We start from the raw sequence: 22823 nt of genomic DNA on the forward strand, positions 1-22823 counted from the left end.
TGTTCACCTTCCGATTCATTTTGTGACCACGCTATATTTCTAAACTAACTACACGTCCACTCCTTTCTAGACTAACTACAAAAGTGTTTCCCTAAAAAACATTGATCTCTATCACCTGATATGATTATATATGTGGCTCACTGATAATTTCACCATGGTCACTAATAAACTCGTAAAGTGCACATGATCTTAACCTTTCACTTTAAAAAAGAAATCCTGTGTCTCCACTACGCAAAGTCACTGAAAAGGTAAAAATTCTAATTGTTAATATTTGGAAGACCAGTGTTTTAAATTTTTTAAGCTCGTTTCTGATTTCAAAGCTTCTATCGAGATGAAATTATACTTTCATTCTCCCGCTTTAAATGCTCGTTTTTCCCTCAACGATGTTTACTGCACAAAGCCTAATGCTGCGCACGACAATGACAGCCTCAGAAACTGATGGAAAAAATATTTGGCATGAGTTCAAAAATGGTTGTTGTTGTTGCAAATTCTTCTCAGCTGCTCTTCTTAGCGTTGTTGTGCTCAAGATGTCATTGTAATAACTACACTGCCTGCCAAATTTCTAGAAGCACAATTTTACAAACCGAAATTTTTATGGAATAAAAAGAAATTTTCTTAAGTGGGAATTTTCCCTCAAAAACAAGAATATAACAAAACCCAAGTTCATAATACACAATCACAGTTCAATACTTCAAAAGTCAATTTGTTCAAAATAAAAACATGTAATTTACATACACTCTCTTTTCTTAGAATTACAGAAATAAAAACATAAATTTTTATTTTAAATTGACAGTCTCTGAATAACAAAATCAGAAGGAATCCTCTTTACAACCAAGTTTAAACCAGAATATACCATAATAAGCAAACCAGTAATTCAAGTTTCATTTATTTTTTTTATCTTATTTTCTTTCTAGTCAGTCGGGAAGGTATGAAGAAACGATAAGGGAGAGCACTCGATTTCCTGCTTGAAGAAAAATGTGTGGGGTGAAGAACAGTAGTGATAATGATGCTGAGAAGGAGATAGCCATCGATCTATCGTCATCTTAACTCTCACACTTCCTTCTCCGTCGATGATTGATCGTCTCGGAAGGTTTATGAGTCTCACTGTCAAATATAACCACAAAACACGAAGTTATAGCCTTCCTAAATTTCCACCGACGTTATCCTCGCTCCGAGCCAAGAGGGAAGGCGTGGAAATACGCCATCATTGCATACGAGGGTTTGTTTGTTTCCGACCGAATTTGCATTAAAGAGACTAATGACTGACTGACAAGGGAATGATTTTTGTTGGTACAAACACCATAACTACCAACGATCTGTCTATATCAGTTAGCTGGCCAGACAGCGAGATTAGCCACATAGTATAGAGTCAGGATTGTTCCCTAGATAGGTCGAGCTAATGGAACAGCAACTTTGCGATAATAGAAATAACAAACACTCGAAACAGAGATCTATTCTTTTACTTCAATCGCATAGTCTCGATTACAAGGCAGTATTCTGGTCTTCATTTTGTCCAAGTTTTATTTTATTGACGTACAGTCCCAAGATACGTGTGTAATATTTTAAAGTTGGCATCACGTACTAAATACACAAACAACCTCAAAGGAGTTTATTCTACAAAAAATTAGTCTTCAAACTACAATGCAATTTTAGATAACTTTAGTCACTTGAGCTTATTGTTAGCTACATAACTGAGAAACATTATTCTAGATACGAAGGAAAATTAATGGATACGATAATCTGTCCATAAAGGCGTCATCGTCGGGTAAGTTCACAGCTTTATGCGTTAAAATTGTCAGGCATATATGAACAACGCTCAGCAGGCGCGATCAATATTTTGTTCGGAAATATAAGACCTATACAAGTGTTGGATAATGTGTAACTTTAGTTACGTTTTTAATTGGATAATGCAGAAATAAATAAACCTCATTGAACATTCACTGCAAGAAGCGTTCTTGTGCATTTTTTGAGTACATTTTAACGCTTTTGGATAAAAATTCAGTTGACGAAAAGTTTACAGATTTTTAATAATGTTATGACATTTAAGGTATACATTATTAAATGAAAATAGAATTTACATTATTTTTTGTGATAGCAATTAATTTGATAATACTTGTATGTAATAGTTATTTGAACAGTACAGAAGCCTTAAAAACAGAAATAGTTTAAGAGCTATTTTTTTTCTAAGAATAATTAGTAGAAATATTCTAGTACAAAGAATTGTCAATGAATATTGAAATCTACGATTTACGAATGAATACGGAACCCTTTTTATAAATTTGCATACATTGGGTAAATGTGTAGCGTGACGTATATAATAGTTAGTTTAAAAAGTCATGTATTAAAATCTGCATTTACGTTCTAAATCAATTCTCTATTTGAAAGCAAAACTAATCCAAGTCTATTTTTTCAGAATTGGATTTTGTGCAATATCTTATTGTTTTTATTTAATCTTATTAGAATAATAAGAATCTATTTCCTTTACGTTACAAATGAAGAAAATTTATATAAAATCTTTCTTAAAAAAGGACTTGGGTAAAAGTTTGATTTTGAGGTACCGAATTATATCTGGTACTTAATCCTTGACAGCCCAGTTTTATTTAAAAACTTTTTGAATTATACCTGGTACTTAATCGTTAACAATCTAGTTTTATTTTAGAAATCTTTGATAAAATAATTTAGGAGGTAAAAGAAGGGATAAACTAAATAAGTGATTTTGCAATAAAATAAACAAGTTTGATTCTGTATGCAAATCAATTTGCAAATGTGTTCAGCAGATACTATTGGGCTGTTAAGGGCTAAGGGAATTTCTTGTTGTTTTATAATTTGAGTTTCTAATTTAAGAATCTGAATTGTTTAGTTTGTTTAATGTAAAACAAAGTTCATAAAATCGATAACGAATCCTATTGGTGATTGATAGATTAGCTTAGACTTCCAATAAATTGATTTTCATAACTGTTCAGTAAATTGAACCGATAGAGTCACGTTAATAGGCGATTGACACCGAACATCGACACGTGTCAGTAGAGATCGCGTACGTGAAGTTGGCTCAACCCAAAACGACAAGACTCGAACACGTATGAGCGGCTGGTCTTCGACAGAAATAGTTTCCCGTCCGTAATGTATTTTTAAATAATTTCTCAACGACCTACGACAATTGCGTGGCACGCGGAACTTTTACGCTGATTAAACATGTGATTCCATCTTTTTATCGCTCACACCACTTCAGGTTTTTATTACTTACTGCCACTAAATAACGCTCATATTGTACGATTATACTTTCATTTCCATTGTATACATACAGTGACTCACGAATTTGTTCAAGAAAGGTGTTCATAGTTATGAGTTAAATACGCACATTCAAATTTCATTGTACTTTTTGTACTAGAATTGAAAAAATAAGATAAAAGTTAAACTCTGCTACGTTCCTCTTAAAAAACCTTATATGAAACAATAATTGTTACCAGTACGTCATTACGAATGCAGGTACATAATAAGCTGGTAGCGTGTTTTACTGCCACGCCCACCGACACTCATTGCATAGCTTTTATATATATTTTATAGTTTCGTTTAACAATATATATATCAATTTATCAATCTTTTTAGTGTTATGGATATTATTCATATTAAATATTAAAAACCAACTTAGCCCTCCATCATATCAAATGAGGACTAAAGAAAGTATGTATATGCGGAAATAAACAAGAGTTGAAAAGGTTTTATTTGATCAAATGTTAGACAATTTTCTGCAGCAAATATTTAACATTTTAGTACCTTTTTGAGTACATTTTCTTAAGAATTGTCGTATGTATTCGACAACTACAGGTCTATTTCTTCTTTTCTAACAACAGTCCTCTATTCATTGTTTTTAGTCACTGAGTCACATAGACCTACTGTATACTATTACTAAAAATCACATTTTTTAAATTGTACTATAAATAATAGAGGAAATCCTTTGTAAATTAACTTTTGTACCCAATTTTAAAGGAATCTTATTCTTACTGCAACAAAGGAATGTAACAGAATATTGAATTACATTATACTATATGAATAAGACATCTTTTGCTACTTTCTGTGCATTCTTTTAAAATATATTAGCTTAGAAATTGATTCTTGAAGTATCTCTTAAGCAGTCTGGTTTTGAAAATACTTTTTACTGGGATGAATTTACAAATATAATTACGTAGGTTTAAAAACTACATTTTTAATGCGTAACGTTTCAAATTGATGAATATCATGGATCTTCAGCTTAAAGAGGCCTGTGTCAGGTAGCTTAGTGCAGGTACAATAGTTGCTCGATTGAGAGTCGCATTCAGGTCTGGGTGCGAGCCTCTAATGTGACTGGTAATCGATTCGGCTTCCTTTGCTCTAGGCCGTGGAGATAATTGGTATACAACAGCAGAAGCAAAAAAAAGGGTTTCGCTCGACCGTCGATGCCTCGAGCTCGACGCACGAAATCAATGACGTTATAGAAGACAAGGATAGCATTAGGGATTAAGAATAGAAAAAATTGAAGTTTCTTATTTACAAACGGATATTCACGCAAGTAGCATCAATCTATTCCTTGTACTCTCTCGATGAAAATGATATCAAACACGACATGATTCCGATTATTTATAACAAAGATACATAAGAACTTAATTTGTGGAAAGAAAGAGCTTACTCATCCGTGCTTCGATTTACTAATTCGCTACGTACCATTAATTCTTTTTGCACATATACTACAGAATTATATATTATTTCACATATATAGGTATATATTAATGTAACATACATGTAACATACATGTAATATACATATATATATACGATATGGGTTGATCTTCCTTCCGTGAGTAAGAATTGTTGGATTCTAAATAAATTTTAATAAGGATAGTTTATCAACTAACCAAGTTTCATATATCATTGTTATAAATTATCATTTTCATCGGAAGAGCACAAGAAATCGATTGATGTTACTTGCGTGAATATCCGTTTGCAAATAAGAAACTTCAATTTTTTCTATTCTTAATCCCTAATACTATCCTTGTTTTTTATTGCCACCTTGTTCTCCGGCGCCGAGTTCGAGCGCGATCGTTCCAAGAATATGAAGTAGTAGGGATAGTCGCGGCTCTCGATCGTGATGGCCGAAGCGGCTCTCAGTCGAGCAACTACAATACCCATTAATTGAGTCTTTTATACCGAAGAGCTCAAAGGGAGTCATGCACAACTAAGCATGAAGAGAGCAAAGAAAGAATATCAAAAGGGCGTCCGAGAAGAATATTGAGCTGAATAAGCTCAGAGCTAGGACCCTGAAGCTCCTAAACAAGGCTATGAATATAGGAAGTCGTAGAGAGTCTATAACCACCATGGAAAAGAAAAGTCTTGAGAAAATTCTGCTGTAAAACCGAGGCTATACTTTTGGTTGCCAGGTTTCTTCTATATGCGAATATTTCTCAAAGATGAATTCCTAAGACTTTCATATAGGAGAATAGCTGAAGAATATTTGCAAAACTAGAGCACTTGTTGAAAATACACTTTTCCTAGGTTCTAGCTTCATTCATTAGAGGCAGCACCTAGATGAGCTACTTCTGACAGAACTTCCAAGTCTGCTTGCCTTTTCAAGAGCAATGGATAGGGCTCACATCAGGGTTAACTTGTCCCAATAATCAGCTACAAAATTATTCAGAATTTTGGTGCGCAGGTCATCCTCGATTTTCTATCTTGTTGTTCAAACTCTGTTTAAAGGCAGATGTATGCAGTGCGTCTGTTTTGATTGGATGGTATAAATACAATGGCCAAAAGCCGGGGAGTTCTCCTCGAATAAACACAGACGTTTCCTGGCTTCGTTGGTTGTGTAAGAAAAATGTGGGATATAGAAGATAACGTCTGAACAGCGGAAATACAAATATAATCTGATGGAGGGAAACTGTTCCTGTGTAGATTCTTAGTAAGTGTACATTCATAGAAAAATGGCAAGGCAAATTCTTGAAAAGTTCAATCCAGTAATTATTGCATCACTTCTGAATTATCTGCGTTCATCTTTAAATTACAATATTATTAATTCTAACAAGATTAACACATGCCTAGGTGTTCATATCAAAACGTTAATTAACATTCGCCCAGCGGGTCCACGTTAACCCATGCAATGGTTGTCACAACTGCAAAATAACAGACAGATATAGCTAATTGACTATTCCCATTCTCAAATCACATAAATTTAGGAAAGGTACTACCAGTTAGCGACAACATACAAGATGCACTCTCACTGATGGTAATAAATGTACATAAAAGTACAGCAACTGTATATGCATGCTATACACATTTGGTATACAAAAGGTGTATTTTATTAATTTTGTGTGTTAATAGGTAACGATAATAATAATTTAGATTGTAAAAATAGATAATAATAAAAAATAAAGAATTTACAAATATAATAATGTAACACTTCAATCAATATCCATATTTTCAGATATGAGGTAATCAAACTGAGGTTTGAATCTGAATGAGCGCACAGTCTGTCGTACGATGACCAAGATGCAGGAGATTCATTGTTCACAGATTAAATATGTCATAAATGCATAAAAATCTGCAATTTAATCATAAAATATGATCGATACCGTTTGATAATAGTGAGTTCTCGAAAGCGGCTAGAAAGACTTTTTCAAGTCAAACATGTGATACTTCGTGCAGGAGTTCCGCTGATATGATAATATTAAAATGTAGCTGAGGCAATAATTGATCTCACTGAACGAGTGCCAAATCTCGTCAGAACTAATTATTTATCGAAATGTTAGCAAAATTGTGTATATATAATCTTTTTCAACATAGCCAAATTGTGAATTCTAGTATAGTGAGTTATTTAACTTTGATAATTTTTATGTTATGTTTAATAAAAATAATTGTGATCACTTTGTTGTTTTACTTATTTCTGTGTTTATTTTATTCGTAAATCATCTCAAGTCTGAAAAGAGTGAGGTCAAAATATAAATGACTATTCGTTACTAAATAAGTCATCATTACGATTAGTATATTATAAATTTCTATCACTACTAAAATAGTTATTAATTGATATAATTTACTAGTTTTTGATTCTTTAAAAGATAATTATTGTGCTATAAAAGAATCTCTTTACTCTGTCCAATTTTTGTCATTACATAAATATTTTTTATTACTTTTCAGATTCTTTATGTACAACCAGCTCGGACAAATCTAGCCGTATTGATACTCTCTACCTCTTTTTACACTGGCACCATTGAATAAGAGAGATAGAGATAGGAAATGTCAATGCGACCAGAATCATTTGAGTTGGCCGTACCAATCTATCACAATTTCTAAGTGGCTATCCTACTGTTATGTGTCAAAAAATGACGATGCTTAAAACCAATTTGAACGACCAAAAATTAAGAATCTTTTTTGCAAAGCTACACAACGTATCATTTTGAAACTTCATGGGACTATTTATTAACACCTTAAAATTATTTCAAAATTTTTTCAAGCAAAAAGAGCAGATATATAAAAGGTTCTAGCTCGTTCACTACAAAACATCTCTTTCTCCATGGCTGTCACGATAACTGTAACGGTGTAACCAATTCACTTCAGGTTTTGCAGATATGTTCAGAAATCCAGAATCGAATACAAATCTACCAGAATCGTTTTAATTCACAATGATTTCGAATTTAGAAAGTCAAGATACTAGCGACCTTTACTTTGCTTTTTTTGCTTTTCAAGATTTTAAAATTATTCTGATACCGTGGTACTTACGATAGCCACGCTGATACCGATTTAAAATGTTTTTCATTTTTTGTTTTCAGACCACTGTAACAGCTGAAATCGTGGCACCCACGGAGCAGAAATTTTTATGGCGCCATGGAGGGATGAGATAGAACTTCTCATATATCCATTCTTGATGCTTAAAAACATTCTGAATTAATTTTACGGTACTAATAAATAATCCTATTAAGTTTCAAAACGATATGCTGTATAGTTTATAAAAAAGGATTCCTAAAGGTCGCCCTATTTTTGGGCCGTCAGAGTAGGATAACCCCTTATAAACAGTGTTCTATATGAATTTTTGAAAAATAATTTTTCTACTTGAACGTTGCTCGAAGATAATATAATAATACTCAAAAATAGCAACTAATCAAATTACAATTCACGCTGTGAATTTAAATGCATTTAATTGCATGTTTCGGATTACTTCCCAAATAAATGATGATTTATGGTTCCTCTGACACCAGATTCCGTTGCTGAAAGAATTTTCTTTCAATAATTCGTTTACTCTTAGCTTTAACTGTTTTTTATTTTTCCTAGTCAAAGGAGAAGTTGAAGGAATTGGATCCCTTTACCAAAGTGACTTGGAAATGTGTGAATCGTAAAGGAAATGCTTTAAAAGCTTCATTTTGATGAATCCGATTAATCAAAATTGCAAATATAGTGACCAAGAAAGTTCGGTGAGAAACCCTTTGAAAAAGTTAATCGTCATGTTTAATGTTGCTATTTGTTTTCCCCTATCTTGGAAATTCACAGTAGTTCTAGTCAAGTAAACAGTGAAATATGTAAGCGAAATCGTGTCAACGCCATTTCACGTCGATGATTATTATGGATCTTAACCACAACACGCTGCAGTTTCGTTCCTTATTTTCTGATTACAGTTTTAATTTTACAGTAATGTAATACCTAAATTCCAATAAAATTGTAACGCTTTAATTACAATGACCCCGCCCCACTACCATCCCACCATTAAAAATCCTCAACTTAGCGGAACCTTGTCCTATGGACAAAGACAGTGAATAGATATAATAAGAGTAAACGAGAAAGATATAATAAGGTGGCAGCGGTGGCCGATGCCACGCATTTGAAACAATATACGAAACAATATAAAATTTTGTAATATACGCGTATATTACAAAAAACATGGAATTTCAAAAATATTAATCTTTGTAATTTTCATCTTACCTGCCAGTGGATTGATGAAGTCCTGCTAATAAAAAACTTGTTCCATTTATGTAGTGTTTGGACTTATTTTTATCGGTAGGACTTCACCAATCCAGCATTTTTATAAAAGTAAGATGATTAAAATGAATATAAATTATAGAAATGAATATTTTTGAAATTACATGTTTTTTGTAATGTACGTAGCATGTGTTTCAAATGCGTGGCATTGACCGAAGACGTTCGTCCTACTATATCTTTTTCACTTACTCTCGCTATTTCTTTGTTTAGGAACTCGAGTCTTGAACGCGAACAAATTATTGAGATAAAATCGCTACCTGTATCCCGAAAATTACAATGCGGACCCCCGACTTATTGTAATTTAAATGTGACATTACTGAAATGGACCCTCTATGGAGTACCTCTCACTATCGATTAGCTGCCATTTGGATTGAAAATAAATACTAAGGATGTCATGAAAGTGTCTATAAAGAAAGGGTAGTATAAAGAAAGTATACCTTTTTGTATTTCACATTCACTATAGAAACAGAAACTGAAAACAAGAGCACAAAAGGTGTGAGTGGACATAAGTGGATTTTGCACTTGTTTGGAGTTCGATTCGTAGAAAGATTATATCCAGCAGTAGTTATCAATTATTGAATTTGTAATACTAGATAATGTATTAGCCAATTAGATTTTGCGTTTTGAATAAAAAGAATAGAGGAAAACTTAATTATTCCCAAATGGAGGATTAACACACTGGGTTCAACTAGAAGCTGAATTCATATAGACAGTTCTTCAAATTAGAGTTTTTTATATTATATGGGACAAAGCGAAGAGAAGGGCAAGTGAAAAGAAAAAAAACATTTATATTCAAGTGAAACTATAATATTCATTTTTTTTAATTTGTCTTATTTAAGGAGATAGAAAAAAATAGGAAAATTCGTTTCATCGAATTATATAACTTCACCTTAAACCTGTAATTTATATACATGTCTATTAATAACAATAATTTTTAGATATATTCATTTACGTTTCAAGCTTTGCAAAATAAAAAATATGACACCTTTTAAAAAAAACAGAAAAATCAGAAAAGGAATCTACCCTGTAATATTGTACAGCACAATGTACAGTACTCCCGGGATATAGGCTCACTGCTCGGGACCGGTCGCGAGCGTTTATCCCGGGTGAGATGCTAAGTTCACACCTCATTTAACTTTGAGTGAATGGTTTGTGTAGACTTTAGACGATAACGTCGACCCTCGATGATCCAAGACAAGGATAGTTTTGAGAAATGATGAGAATGAGTGAGATAGAATGAATCGCAGTCGAAGGAAAGGATAGCATAGGGAAAAACTGATAGCGTAGGGAAAAACTGAGAGCGAGTGAGAAATAATGAACCGATATTAAATGCATGTCGTGTTTGGTTATATTTTCATCGGAAAAATCACAGTAATACAAGACAAATATTTTCATAAAAATAAGACCAAACATTAAAAACTTTAACCTTTCATTTTTAGTCCTGGCTGTTAAATGTCTCCTTGATATTTTAAATACTAGTCTTCGACTGTTTACAAAGGAGCATCGCACGGGTCGAATCGTGTCACATTTCACGTTACAGTAATTCCGTGGGATCTCCCATTCCCACGGTGGTGGGGATAGCGACGAGAGTTTATCCTGGGAGATCTAGCGAGTCTATATCCCGGGAGTACTGTATATTTATCACGTAGTATAGTACAATATATGGTACTGTCTATAAAATAAATTGGAACTTCGAGGAATCTTGATAGATCAAGAACTATATTTACAAGAATCTTTAGTTACCTAGAACAAATTAAAGTCTTTCCTTAAATAAATATTTATGAGTACAGAAATTTCTAAACAGAAATTAATGTAATAAAATTGACCTAATTATTAGCATTTATAGAATAGCATTTATAGAAGAAAACATTCTACCTACAGTATCCCTACGATGAAATGATATTCACGAAATGCATTGGGGAAAATTACTCCGAGGGTAGAATAAGGGTAGGCCAAGTATCGAACCCACAGCCAAAAGAGAGAGTAAAATTTCCAGGGCCACCCCATGGTTAATTCACGAGTTTCTTTCGTAACTTCTGACTTGTGAAAGTGTTGTTTATCATGTAGCAAGGATACTAATTATCGCAAATAATGCAAAAGGGGAATAACAACACGGTAGTTAACGATTTTAGGGGCTGAATGAATCCACGTTGATCTAACATATGCAAGAGCATTATCATTAAAAAATTGTAAGGATTAAAAGGAGTTAGTAACAGCAATGGAAAATCGAGATAGTGTTAATTTTAACAATTGTACGATACGAATATACGACTAATATACATATTAGTATAGTAGTATGAGCGAATTCTTTTGGCGTTATGTACTTTCAAAACTGAGGTGAATTTGCGTTAAGCTAAGATTTTTGTACATAGTAGTTATAATGTTAAATCTTAATCTTATTCCTACACATTATTAGATACATATAGGTACATGTAGAATATATGTCGTTAATATTAATACGGAAACGTTATTATTGCTATTATTATTAATTACTTTCGCTCATATTTTCAGACTGTGAAGCAAAAATGCGTGTTAATTAACGTTTTCGTAGAAAAACTCGTTCAAGGTTCATTACGCTTGCATAACGGAGTTTTGCTTTGACAGTATTGACAATTCAAGTCTTGTAAAATAGCCGTGAAATATTCAATGTTTCAGATAGAAGTTCTAATTAACTGGAAACATAATCAACGTAGCGTATGAGACTGTTAGTGAAAATTAAATACTTCATTTCCAGTAATTTTATTTCAAATTGTTAACTATTCTAATTTTTTATTATTGAAGTTTTTTATAACATTTTCGGAACAGGATAAAGGTACTATTCAAGTGTAAATATCAATCTTTAAAATTTACTAAATTATTGAGCGACATATCTCAAGAGAATTTCGTATTTGAAACAAATGTATTTCCTCTAAATTCTGTGAGATTTCCAGAATTGTGTTGCGTGACTGGGTTGTAAATAGAACAAGTGCATTTATCTCGAATAACGGTGTTCACAGTGGCAGATCGAAACATGTGGTACGTTTGAAAAGGGTGCATCGTTTTTACACTTTATTCTGACTAAGCTATTTCGATGATAACATATCGTGACTGAAAGGAGATTCTAAAAGGCTTGATTATGTGTAATGATCAAAGATGCAATAAACAAGCAATATTACTTAAGTTTTCAACAATATTTTCAGAATAAAAATAAATATAAAATTTCTTTGTCTGAAAATTTTTAATTCGGATAGTCATTTTTTAGAAGTTGCATGAAAATTGCTCAGTACGTGTAAGTCTCTATTTAAAACGAAAGAGAAAATAATAAAATATTCATGATATGGTCTTTCTTTTAACTCTTTGACTTTAACGCTTTGTGAAAGGAAACTCGTTAGAATTATACTCTTTAATTTTTTCATAATTTCAAGTCGACTATTGTAACAGAAATTAAATAAAAAATAGAATAACAAATAGTTGATATCTAGAGTAACATACATATGTATATATAGCTGCATTTCTATGTATGTACTAACATATTTTTTTGGCAAATGATTAGTTTTCTTCACGTACATGTAGAGAATGTATCAGAAAATGTGGGACATTTTTGGAAGGTACGTTTGAAACATAAAGAACACAACGAAAAAAGTTTTATTTTGTATTGTATACGCATTGATATCCTCTTTAAAATTCATAATTGTGTCCCCCTTATTTAAAAGGTCAGAATATCTCTGGGCCTAGGAGGACATCAATACGAGGGTAAGTAATAACGTAATATAAAGTAGTATATAACTAGAAACGTTTGAGATCATATATGCATTTAAACTTTTTTCATTGTCTTTGTTTCTAGAATCTATTCTCCAAAAGTGTCTTACGTTTTTATTACTTTTTACAAGTTTTGGGTCAATGTTTTACGTAATAGTTTATGTCTGAAAAACTAAGTAGTTCCAGGTATATGTACACATGAATTTTTTTTTATTGTCTACTTATGTAAAACCTACCCTGTACAAATACCCTACTTCTGATAAACCCTGCATATACATATGATACACAATGCAGAACCAAAATGTCAAACCTAAATACATGACTTTAAGAAACAATACAATAATATGAAAAACAATCAGGAAATATTGAACTATTTCATAAGTAACACGTATCTACATAAGACCATAATTGATACTAGATTGATAGATGAACAAAAAACAGTATTACAAAAGTCCATAGAGACATCTTTTCAAAAAAAGAAAAGAAATAGTATCTTCATTATTCGTGAAATATTCTAATATACCCAAATATATTATCAAATTATTATTCAAAAGTTAAGAGTTAACAAGAAAAAATACAAAATATCGAACCTCCTTGAAGTCCTGTAGTAGCGTGGTTTTCCTAAGTTAATTAATGTTAACAAACTTTACCATGAAACCTGGGAAGTACCTTGCAAACTATACCATTGACATATAAAGAATACTCAAAAATTAAAATTTATGAAAGTCATATAACTGAGACATACAATGTCTATGAAATTTAAATTACTAACTTGCAAGAAATCCCCACCCCCTAAAACGCAACTCAGAATACTGTGGTTATAAAAGAAATCGACACACGTTACATTATTTCTATTTTCGAGATATCGACATTTAAATCACATAACATTTGATTTAAAATTTGAAACTTCGAATTTCGAACTTTCTGTATTATGAAATTGCGTTTACTATATTTTCATTTTTTAAGAGAAAAATTCCTTTAATTCAATCTTCTTCAATCAATAATATACATCCAATCTTGCAAGCTTCAATCACAAGTTCAATTTACAGGCACAGAATACAGGTCACTGCAACAACATTCATTGCTAAGCAGCAACCATTGACCACACGTACACCAAAGATACTTGCTTTCTGCGAAGATTATTCTACGAACTCAACGTAAACTTCACAACCGTCTCACGCGGCGAATTAAACAAAGTTCATAATATACGATCACATGTGAATTTTCTATTTCTTCAGCACGCTATGCTAGTGGGAAACATAAAAAAGATGTCAAAAACTGGGGATTATGAAGCCCGAATGAAAGTAATAATAAATGATCTAGTGACGTGTAAAGCACAATACTCGCAAATTTTAAAGCACAATCTTAAATGCTGAGTTTTTAAAACTAACATCGTCTAAAACTCAAGCTTTCAAAGTTCTAAGATTACAGATTTAATGCTCACTCCTCGATGTTCTCGAAATTAAACTAAAGAAATTTTGAAGCACTAGTTAAGTTCAGTAACAAAAAGGTACTTTCACGAACTTTATGATATTTTGTGACTTTGTTGTAACCGTTATGGTATATTATATCATGTATACAGCAACAGAAAGTCGCAGAATTTAATGGCAATATACAGTGCCAACATATACAACAATTTAGACAATTCAAGTCATTGAGTTTAAAGCCTAAAGGGTTAAGGACTCTATCTCCAGCAGTTCGAAATTTGAACCCAGAGAATTCCGGAGTTTTCGGCTTCAACCGTGGTTCAAGCTATCAAACCTCAGGACTCGAAGCTTATTTTAACAGCACTAAATTGGACAACAATAACCAGGGAACAGTTATAGTCGAGGGAGGCAATTCAACCGAGGAACGTTGACACGTGCTTCCTCTCGCTTATTCTCCGATTCTCCTCGCTCACCTCTCTCCCTCCTTGCGCTATTCGATTCGTCTGAGGAGCCAGAATATCCCGACACAATGCGTCGCGTTATCCGGTTGCGTCTCGTGTAACTGGCCGTTCGAAATAAACCGTCAGGGTGAGCGTCGCTCCACCACCTACACACGCTGTCGGTCGGGCCGACACTGATCCTACACGAACTACTTACTCTCCGTGGCTTCACAGCGGGAGCGAGTCCGCCCCGGTGGGGGTAGCAGGAAATGGAGCGGCCAAGGGACAAAGGGCTGCGAGGGAAAGCTGCAACCGAGGAAAATCTAAATAAGAGAGGGTGTCTACCCTGAATACTGGCTCTCCCTATGGGCTGCATAAGGGGAATGCCTCGCCTGATATTCTATGATGAAATTTATCGGCTAGAAAGAATTGTGATGCTTTTGGGAAGATGGGATTGCAGATTTTATAGATAAAGCGTGAAATTCTCGTGTGTTAGGAACAGTGGTTCAATACTTAGTGGTTTTGATCATTAAGTGTTTAACCCTTCGTCAAAAATCTGTGTATTCTACTTCACAGTTTTGTGCTCTTGAAGTTCTCCGTGAAAACTAAAAAGAAACTAAAAGAAACGGTGTAATATTAGGAACAAAAATTATTAGACGAAACTCTAAAAATATTGAGATATCTCAAAAGTTTCATAGACTTTTTAAAAGTGCAGAATATAAAAAAATATTTGGTGGACATAAATGACCCAGATTATTGACGAAGGAGAGAATGTTTTATTCACAGAAATTTGTTTCCGGAGGGACCTAATCCCAAATTAATTTAAATTTGCTTAACGGAAGAACAAGACGTATGCTCTTTGTCAAGGGTATCCACTATATAGTATATATATAATGTAATATGTATATATATATACACTAGCTTAATATAAGTTTCTTTTATGAACGAATAAAATGCATGCTTATGAAAAAAATACTGCACATTTTAAGTTTTAAGTGCATAGTTATCATAGTTCCTATGATAAATTAGTTTAATTTGTATCTGTGTAAGGGGCTCTGCAAATCAGTAAATTATTTCTTAAATATTATTTCAAAGACAATTTTTTTCAAGAGTAATTAACAATATAAAAAAAAAAACAGAAAAGAAATCTTCTTATCAATTATTATGAATTACTGTCTATATGTATAGGATCCGATTTTTCATCATGTCTTTTGCATATTCCATACATTAAATAAAATAACATTTATTGATGTGAATATTTGATGAATATTTTGTTAAAGTATTTTATATTCACAGACAAATGTTACAACAGCATAATGAGGTCAAATGCTGAAAATAAGTTGGCATTTCAAGACACAGCTAAAGTATGGGATCATTAAGTTCTATGATACTAATATTAGATTATTTCTATATTTATAAATAAATATAGCGCAAAATCCAAAATGACTGGAAATCAGTGTATTGTTTTCACTATGTTTTTCCATATTATTAAATATTTTTTAAATATATGATAAATTATGCAAGCTCAGTTTTATACAAGAGGATAAAAGTGAAAAGAAAACTTGGTGCAAAATTTGGTATAATATTTAAAATGTAAACTAAGTATTTGAACTACTTGTGTAAACTAATTTTGCTTAAAACAACAAATACTTTTAGGTATACTAATAAAGCCATTTTTTAATTTTTAACGGATACACTTTAAACCCTGAATGAAGCGGAATTTTGTGAATTATTTTGAAGGTACATGTACTTCATGTAAATGTGTAAATAAATGTTTAAATAAACAGAAGGCTTAAATGAATGTATATTAGACAATACTTAAGAATTTTCTTATTACTGACAAAAAGTCTCGATTACTAATACAATCGAGTACCCGTCGACTTTTCGCTTCTTTCTTTATATAAGTAAACTGCAATCTCGCTAAAGAATACTAATAACGATACAAAATATCCACATCCCACAATATAAGTAAGACTTAACATAACTAAGTGATTATCAAATTTTGTATCTATCATAGAGCATATCTTCTTTGGTAAAAATTTACCTAGATAATCAAAATGCCACTTATTACGAATTCCACTCATATGTAGTCGTATCAATATATCAGTAACTCGATCTAGATAAGGTGAATGTTTATAAAAACTACAAACATTCGGTGGCTGCACGTAGCATAGATCTCAACAGATCTTAAAAATTGCTTTTCCTTCGCGTTTACACGTAAAAGAAGCCATATTCGCCTTGTTGAAATTTATAAAGTATATAACATTTTTGTACTCTACCAGAGAAGCAATGAAATCAATCATATTGAGTACACTTGCAGCTTTCTTCTTCAGTTTTAGGAATATTTCATTATCACCGTTGAAAGTTTCATTAAATATCAAAACCTTCACAACAGGTATCAGTTCAGATTGTTCCAATTCTTCAAAATTGTTATAGTCAACCTCAATCACGAATTGTAAGCTGACAAAGGCTAAGTCACTATACAAATTCGATGTGTAAATAGTCGGAACCAGAAGAAGGAAAAAAGCGAGACTCTCTCAGACGTTCTATTATATTAGCCTGAGACAGAAACACAAATTATCATGGTGAAGATTTTGAGAGACTCCCACGAGCTAGAGTTAAATTTCAAGAAAATGGACAACCCCCAAAATATTAAAATTATCAAAAAATTTATGAAGATCCTGATAAAAACTTTTTCACTGAAACTTTCATATTTGTAAGTAATTGGTACCACTGGACATCACTTTTCAAAATTAAGTAGCAAGATGAATCTACGAATCATGGAGCGAGGATAAATAGGTATAGTCATGGCCAACATCTCAACTGTTCTGTCTGTGACGCTACTTCCATTCAAATTACTATCAGAGGGATAATAAATGATGGTAAAATTCAAAATTTGTAGAAGTGTTTTTAGAACCTCTACATTGGTGCCTTTGTACTTTACAGGGTAGCCCTACAAATCCATTGTCACCTGCACATACCCTGGTGTATTAGCTATTTGCGCGTTGATCGGATGGCTATGCAAATTTGTCATTTTATTGGGAAACCATTCCGCATTGGAAATACAGGTTTACCAATTATAGGTATTCGTAAATTGATTATACTGATGAATATTCATTAATATTCCAATATTGCCAGATAATTTGAAAATTGCTACATCGAGGATATATCTTTTTCACATTTGCTTCAATAGTGACACTTATTCCTCTAGCATAGTTATTAATAAACCTTTTGGGCGATTATTACTATGCACAATAACGCGAATTATATCGTTTGTTTGGTGGAGATTTAGATATTCCGTTGAAATGTATATATAGATTATCAGTGTTTCACAGCATGCGTGAAAAGAGGGTGACAATGGAGGAACTGAAGAATTCGGGGAAACACAACTTGTTAACAGTTTTCGTCGATTATTGCAATTTCACATCCGGGAAGATATTAAATAACGAATTATATGTCCAATGGTTTTATCGCTTTGAGAATTTCTTGAAGTATACTTATTACACTGTCCAACAGCCAATCTGTGTTCCGATATTCATTATCCTTTGCTTATAGAATTTCGTGCGTTGATTACAAATCTGAAATTCGTTGTTTTCTATTACCCTCAGTTTTTGAGAAATTTAATTTTTAAGAAATTACACATTTTTCAACTTTGAACTAATTTTGTGACATTATTACAAAAGATATTTCAGTTTTGTTTATATATAATAATTCTGTAGACTTTTCTCTACACGTTGATATCAATTTTAATTCTATTGTGAATGATTATATACAGGGTGTCCCACGTAACACATTTCACGATTTTTTAAGTACTTGCGATAATCTGATAAAAAAATATTTAGGACAAAAGTTACAAATTACGATACTGTATGTCCTCTTATAAACCAAGGAACATCTATTTAAAACATTTTTTCTTACCACAAATAACACATGAGTTACTTGACACTTGTCACATTACGAGATTCACCCTATATATATGTATAATAATAAGAAAATAAATACATAATATAATAAAAATAAATATAATATTGAAGTAAGATAAGGCAGTTTTGCAAATAAAAGGGCTGCATTTTATTAAATGAGACATTGCGTCGCGCTGCGTCACGTTGCATCGCGTCGTGTCGAGCGTTCGCTGTTGCTGAGCACCACTGTCGGCAACTTAGCGCCTACGAAACAATTTTGCCTCCTATTTTGGAAAAAATATTTGTGTTCCCAGTTTTCCAGAACGTTTCCTTGAGAAACAAGTCCGCTCTATCGTGTGGTATACTAGGATTTTATGCTGGACCATTACTTTTTAGGATATATTCAAAAAAACCTCAAAAAATTGATACCAGATCGATGTCACTTAATTTTCAATGAATGTTTAGATATATATAATCATTCACAACAGAATTAAACTTGATATCAATGCGTAGAGGAAAGTCTACAGAATTATTATATATAAACAAAACTGAAATATCTTTTGTAATAACGTCACAAAATTAGTTCAAAGTTGAAAAATGTGTAATTTCGTAAAAATTAAATTTCTCAAAAACTAAGGATGATAGAAAAAAACGGATTTCAGATTCATAATCAACGCACGAAGTTCTATAAGAAAAGTATAATGAATATCGGAACACCAAAAAAAAGTTAAAATCTGTTGGACAGTGTTATTAGTAAATGATTTGAGCATCCTTTTATTCGCGTTGTTAGGAGCAACGTTGATAGTATAATGACAGTTTTCATGATTAAATCCTGGAATTTAATTAACACTGGTTCATCCCTTTTAAAAACAGCAAACGAAAATTGATGAAAGTAATAGTGGGTTAGGAACTAAATTCGCGATCTGCACATTTCCTTAAACAAAATTATTTATGACTACTAAAATTATCAAGTAACAATTCTATACCTCAAAGCCAAATTAACCAAAGTCCGTTTCTTCCAAAATTCAGGTTTAAACACTTTCTTACTGTTTTCTCTTCATTTCATTAGAATAATAGAATAACTAGCATAAATAAAGAAGATAAAATAGTGATGATCGCTTTAAACACAATTTCAAGAAAAGTGTGATCGCAGTTGATCTGCTTTCCTAGAAAATAATAACAAAGGACTTGGGTTGGTTTAGATTTTAGGTACAAAATCTATATACCAAAATAATTGCAAGAATCAAAACTTTCGGATTGTGAATGTAATATAATACTCACATTTGCTTAATTAAACCAAAATCACAGTTGTGAAAGCATTATAGATACAATAGAAGTATGATTCCAATTTGTTAAAAATTGAAATAAATTTCAGTTATAAAATCGAAAATCCAACTAGAAAGTCGAAGTGTGACTGATTCTAGAAGTTAGGCACAAAGCTGTACGGAAATTATTTTAACATTAGATATCGTTGGATGTTAATTTCATTCATCTAATGCAATGCTTTTTCCAATTTATAGGACATTAGGATGATTAGAATTGTGCAATACATCATTCTTATACGTTACAAGTGGATTAGAAATGAGTACACTAGACCGAATTTCTTGGTCTTTTTATACTCAAAAATCTATGGGAAAAATGATGGGGACTTGACTGTGTCGCAGAGTTTCCGACAAAAGTTCGGCGATATTAGTTTCAGAGAATTCTATTAATTGGATGTAACGGAAATGCCTATCGGCCCTTGTATGGTGACTTCCAGGCAAAGTCAAAGGTCTCGGAAGAAGCTTTGAATCGACCCCTTTCATAGTTGCTTTACATAACTCCTATGTACTCGTGACAGGCTATTTGGGTGTAACTAGTGATCCTCAAAGGAGTGATTAGACAAAGCGGTGATAATTGCTGATTAGCTGAAAATTATTTACATTTATGATAGTATTGACAATACACTTTAAGTTTGTATCTCCCGCGGCGAACTAGCTGATAGCAGCGACGTGTGTGGAAGAGTAGACATTCTTTTGTTTCTTTTTTGTAATTGTTGAACTTCCGGTTTTTTGGTTCTTACTATATCTTTTGTTAACTGCGTATCACGTGTAATTGCTTATATACAATAAAGTATGTTTAACCTACCATAATCTAGCAATTTGGAAGAGAAATAGACAAAGAAAAATAAATGTAAAAAACAAGGGAATACAGTACTGTCCCGTAAAATAGCCACGAATGGTCCCGATGTGCGGCTCTTTTACAGGACTGGTATACTATTTTTTTTTAACCTTCATCTTCGGCACGACACAGCGAGGAACAGGGATGAGGCATAAATTTCGTTTGGCACTGCCAGGATGCACGTGCGATAGGAAAACACATGTTACGACTCCAGACGAGTTACGTAAAGTAACTATGAAAGTGCTCAATTCAAAGTTCCTTCCATTGACCTTTAACTTTGCCTGGAAGTCATCATGTAAAGGCCGATAGGCATTTCCGTTGCACCCAATTAATAGAATTCCTTGAAACTAATATTATTGAACTTTTCTCGGAAACTCTGCGATGCAGCCGAGTCCCCACCATTTTTCCCATAGAGTTTTGACTATAAAAAGGCCAAGAAATTCAATCTAGCGGGCTCATTTCCAATCCAATTCGAGTTTAGTACGTGGCATAGACTGGAAGCAAGATCGAGCATTAGTTCTCTTTCACTGTACGTAAAGTAAATTCACTGTAACGTACTCTCAACGACGCGTCCCCCATATACCTCTGTGCGTAATCTAGGGAGAGAGAACTTAGTTCCGCGACACTTAAACTCATCGACAATAATTGTATTCCTTCGAGTCAAACTTAAACTCGTAATAATATACATTTTTATAAGGTTTGTTAAATTGGACTTAGTTCAATCAAAACCTTTCCTAAATCCAATAAGAAGCGAACGCGTAACGATCCCACAAATATTATATCTTTACCGCTCGAGATATATTATAAATTTAAAAGTTACGAGGCTATATTAACATCTTCGCAATCCTTGCGAAGATCCCTTTCCTAACCTACAAGTGGCTCCCGGTGTTGGCCATTGCGCACTGGTTCGTCCACGTCCCGTGGCTCCTGGCGAGTGCAAAATTACTCGCTGGTTCGTCCACAGTCTTTATTCCATCCTAGTGGCTCCCGATACTCGCCAAGTTGAATGTCGGTTCGTCCACGAAAACCTACCTAAAACCCAAGGCGGTTCCCGGTGTTGGCCGTTGCGCACTGGTTCATCCACATCCGTGAGGTGGCTCCCAACGAGTGCAAAGTTACCCGTTGGTTCGTCCACGAAACAATAACAATATTCCAAAAACTCTGACCCTCGGTCAGACTATCTAGCCCTCGGCTCGTAACACACAGAATTACAATACTCTAGCAGGTTAGATTGCATTTGACTTACACTTATCTTTTAATTGTTGGATCGCCTAAATATGTTTCCTGAAAAAGGGGCTCACTCGATCGTCGATGCTCGAGCTCGACGCCCGAAATTAATGACGTCATAAAAGACAAGAATAGACAAGTAACATCAATCGATTCCTTACGCTCTCCTGATGAAAATGATATCAAACATGACATGATTCCGATATGGTCAAGCAACTACTGTGTAATGCTTCGTGCCAACGCGTAAGAGAGCAAATCTCCCAGGTTCAAAGTTAAAGTCACGTTTGCAGCGCTGCGTACCGTTTCGGGGAGAACTAAAATGTGTAAATGTGTGAACGATCGCATCTATGTGTATATATGCATACGCATCGAGTATTTCAAATAAGATTAACTAATCGTGAAGCAAGCCAGGACAGGTGAGAACGAAATTTAAAAGTTTTTCATTAAAACTGTGGAAATTTATTAATATTTTGATGAAAAACTTTTAAATTGTGTCCGTAGCTGCCTTGGTTTACTTCTTAAATTATATAAATATAATAAAAATAAGAAATTAGAGGTGAAAATGCACAACGTAGGTATGTATATGTACACCTTTTATTATTTTCAATTAATCGTACAATTGACATCATTTAGCGAACTGACATAAATAGAATCTGAAAAGTATTCAAATGATTTATAGCTTACATATAATTCACTACATAATTGTTATGAATAGACTGTAATTTTAATGCATTTATGGAAATTTGTAACGTGAAAAAGATTACAGAATGCGTATAATTCTCAAAAATATAGAAAATATGAAAAATGAAGTCCAAATCACAGTATTTGGAAGAAGAAATAAACTCTTATTTAGGCTCCATTTTTTAACTGCTATAAAAATATAAAATTACATAAAAATCCAATCTACTAAATGACTTATATTGCCCAGTTCATTAG

At 33.0% G+C, this 22823-nt stretch overlaps 2 protein-coding genes across 2 annotated transcripts in view; both read right to left on the reverse strand.

Annotated features, from left to right (window-relative positions):
* Positions 1–14774, reverse strand: part of LOC143179994 (transmembrane protein 114) — a 102063-nt gene extending 87289 nt beyond the window's left edge. Inside the window, exon 1 of the mRNA XM_076379481.1 lies at positions 14632–14774. The gene's annotated coding sequence lies outside the window, so the exon portion shown is untranslated. The remainder of the gene's footprint in view (positions 1–14631) is intronic.
* A 1680-nt stretch (positions 14775–16454) lies between these two features.
* On the reverse strand, positions 16455–17659 carry LOC143179675 (uncharacterized; the record flags this gene model as incomplete). Its single annotated transcript, XM_076378988.1, is given in 2 exon segments — positions 16455–17128; positions 17131–17659. Coding segments are annotated over 2 exon segments (1203 nt in total), but the record flags the coding sequence as incomplete, so codon positions are not given.
* Positions 17660–22823: the final 5164 nt, after the last annotated feature.

Source organism: Calliopsis andreniformis, chromosome 5 (assembly GCF_051401765.1).
Source record: "Calliopsis andreniformis isolate RMS-2024a chromosome 5, iyCalAndr_principal, whole genome shotgun sequence".
In the NCBI taxonomy this organism is placed as follows: Eukaryota; Metazoa; Arthropoda; class Insecta; order Hymenoptera; family Andrenidae; genus Calliopsis; species Calliopsis andreniformis.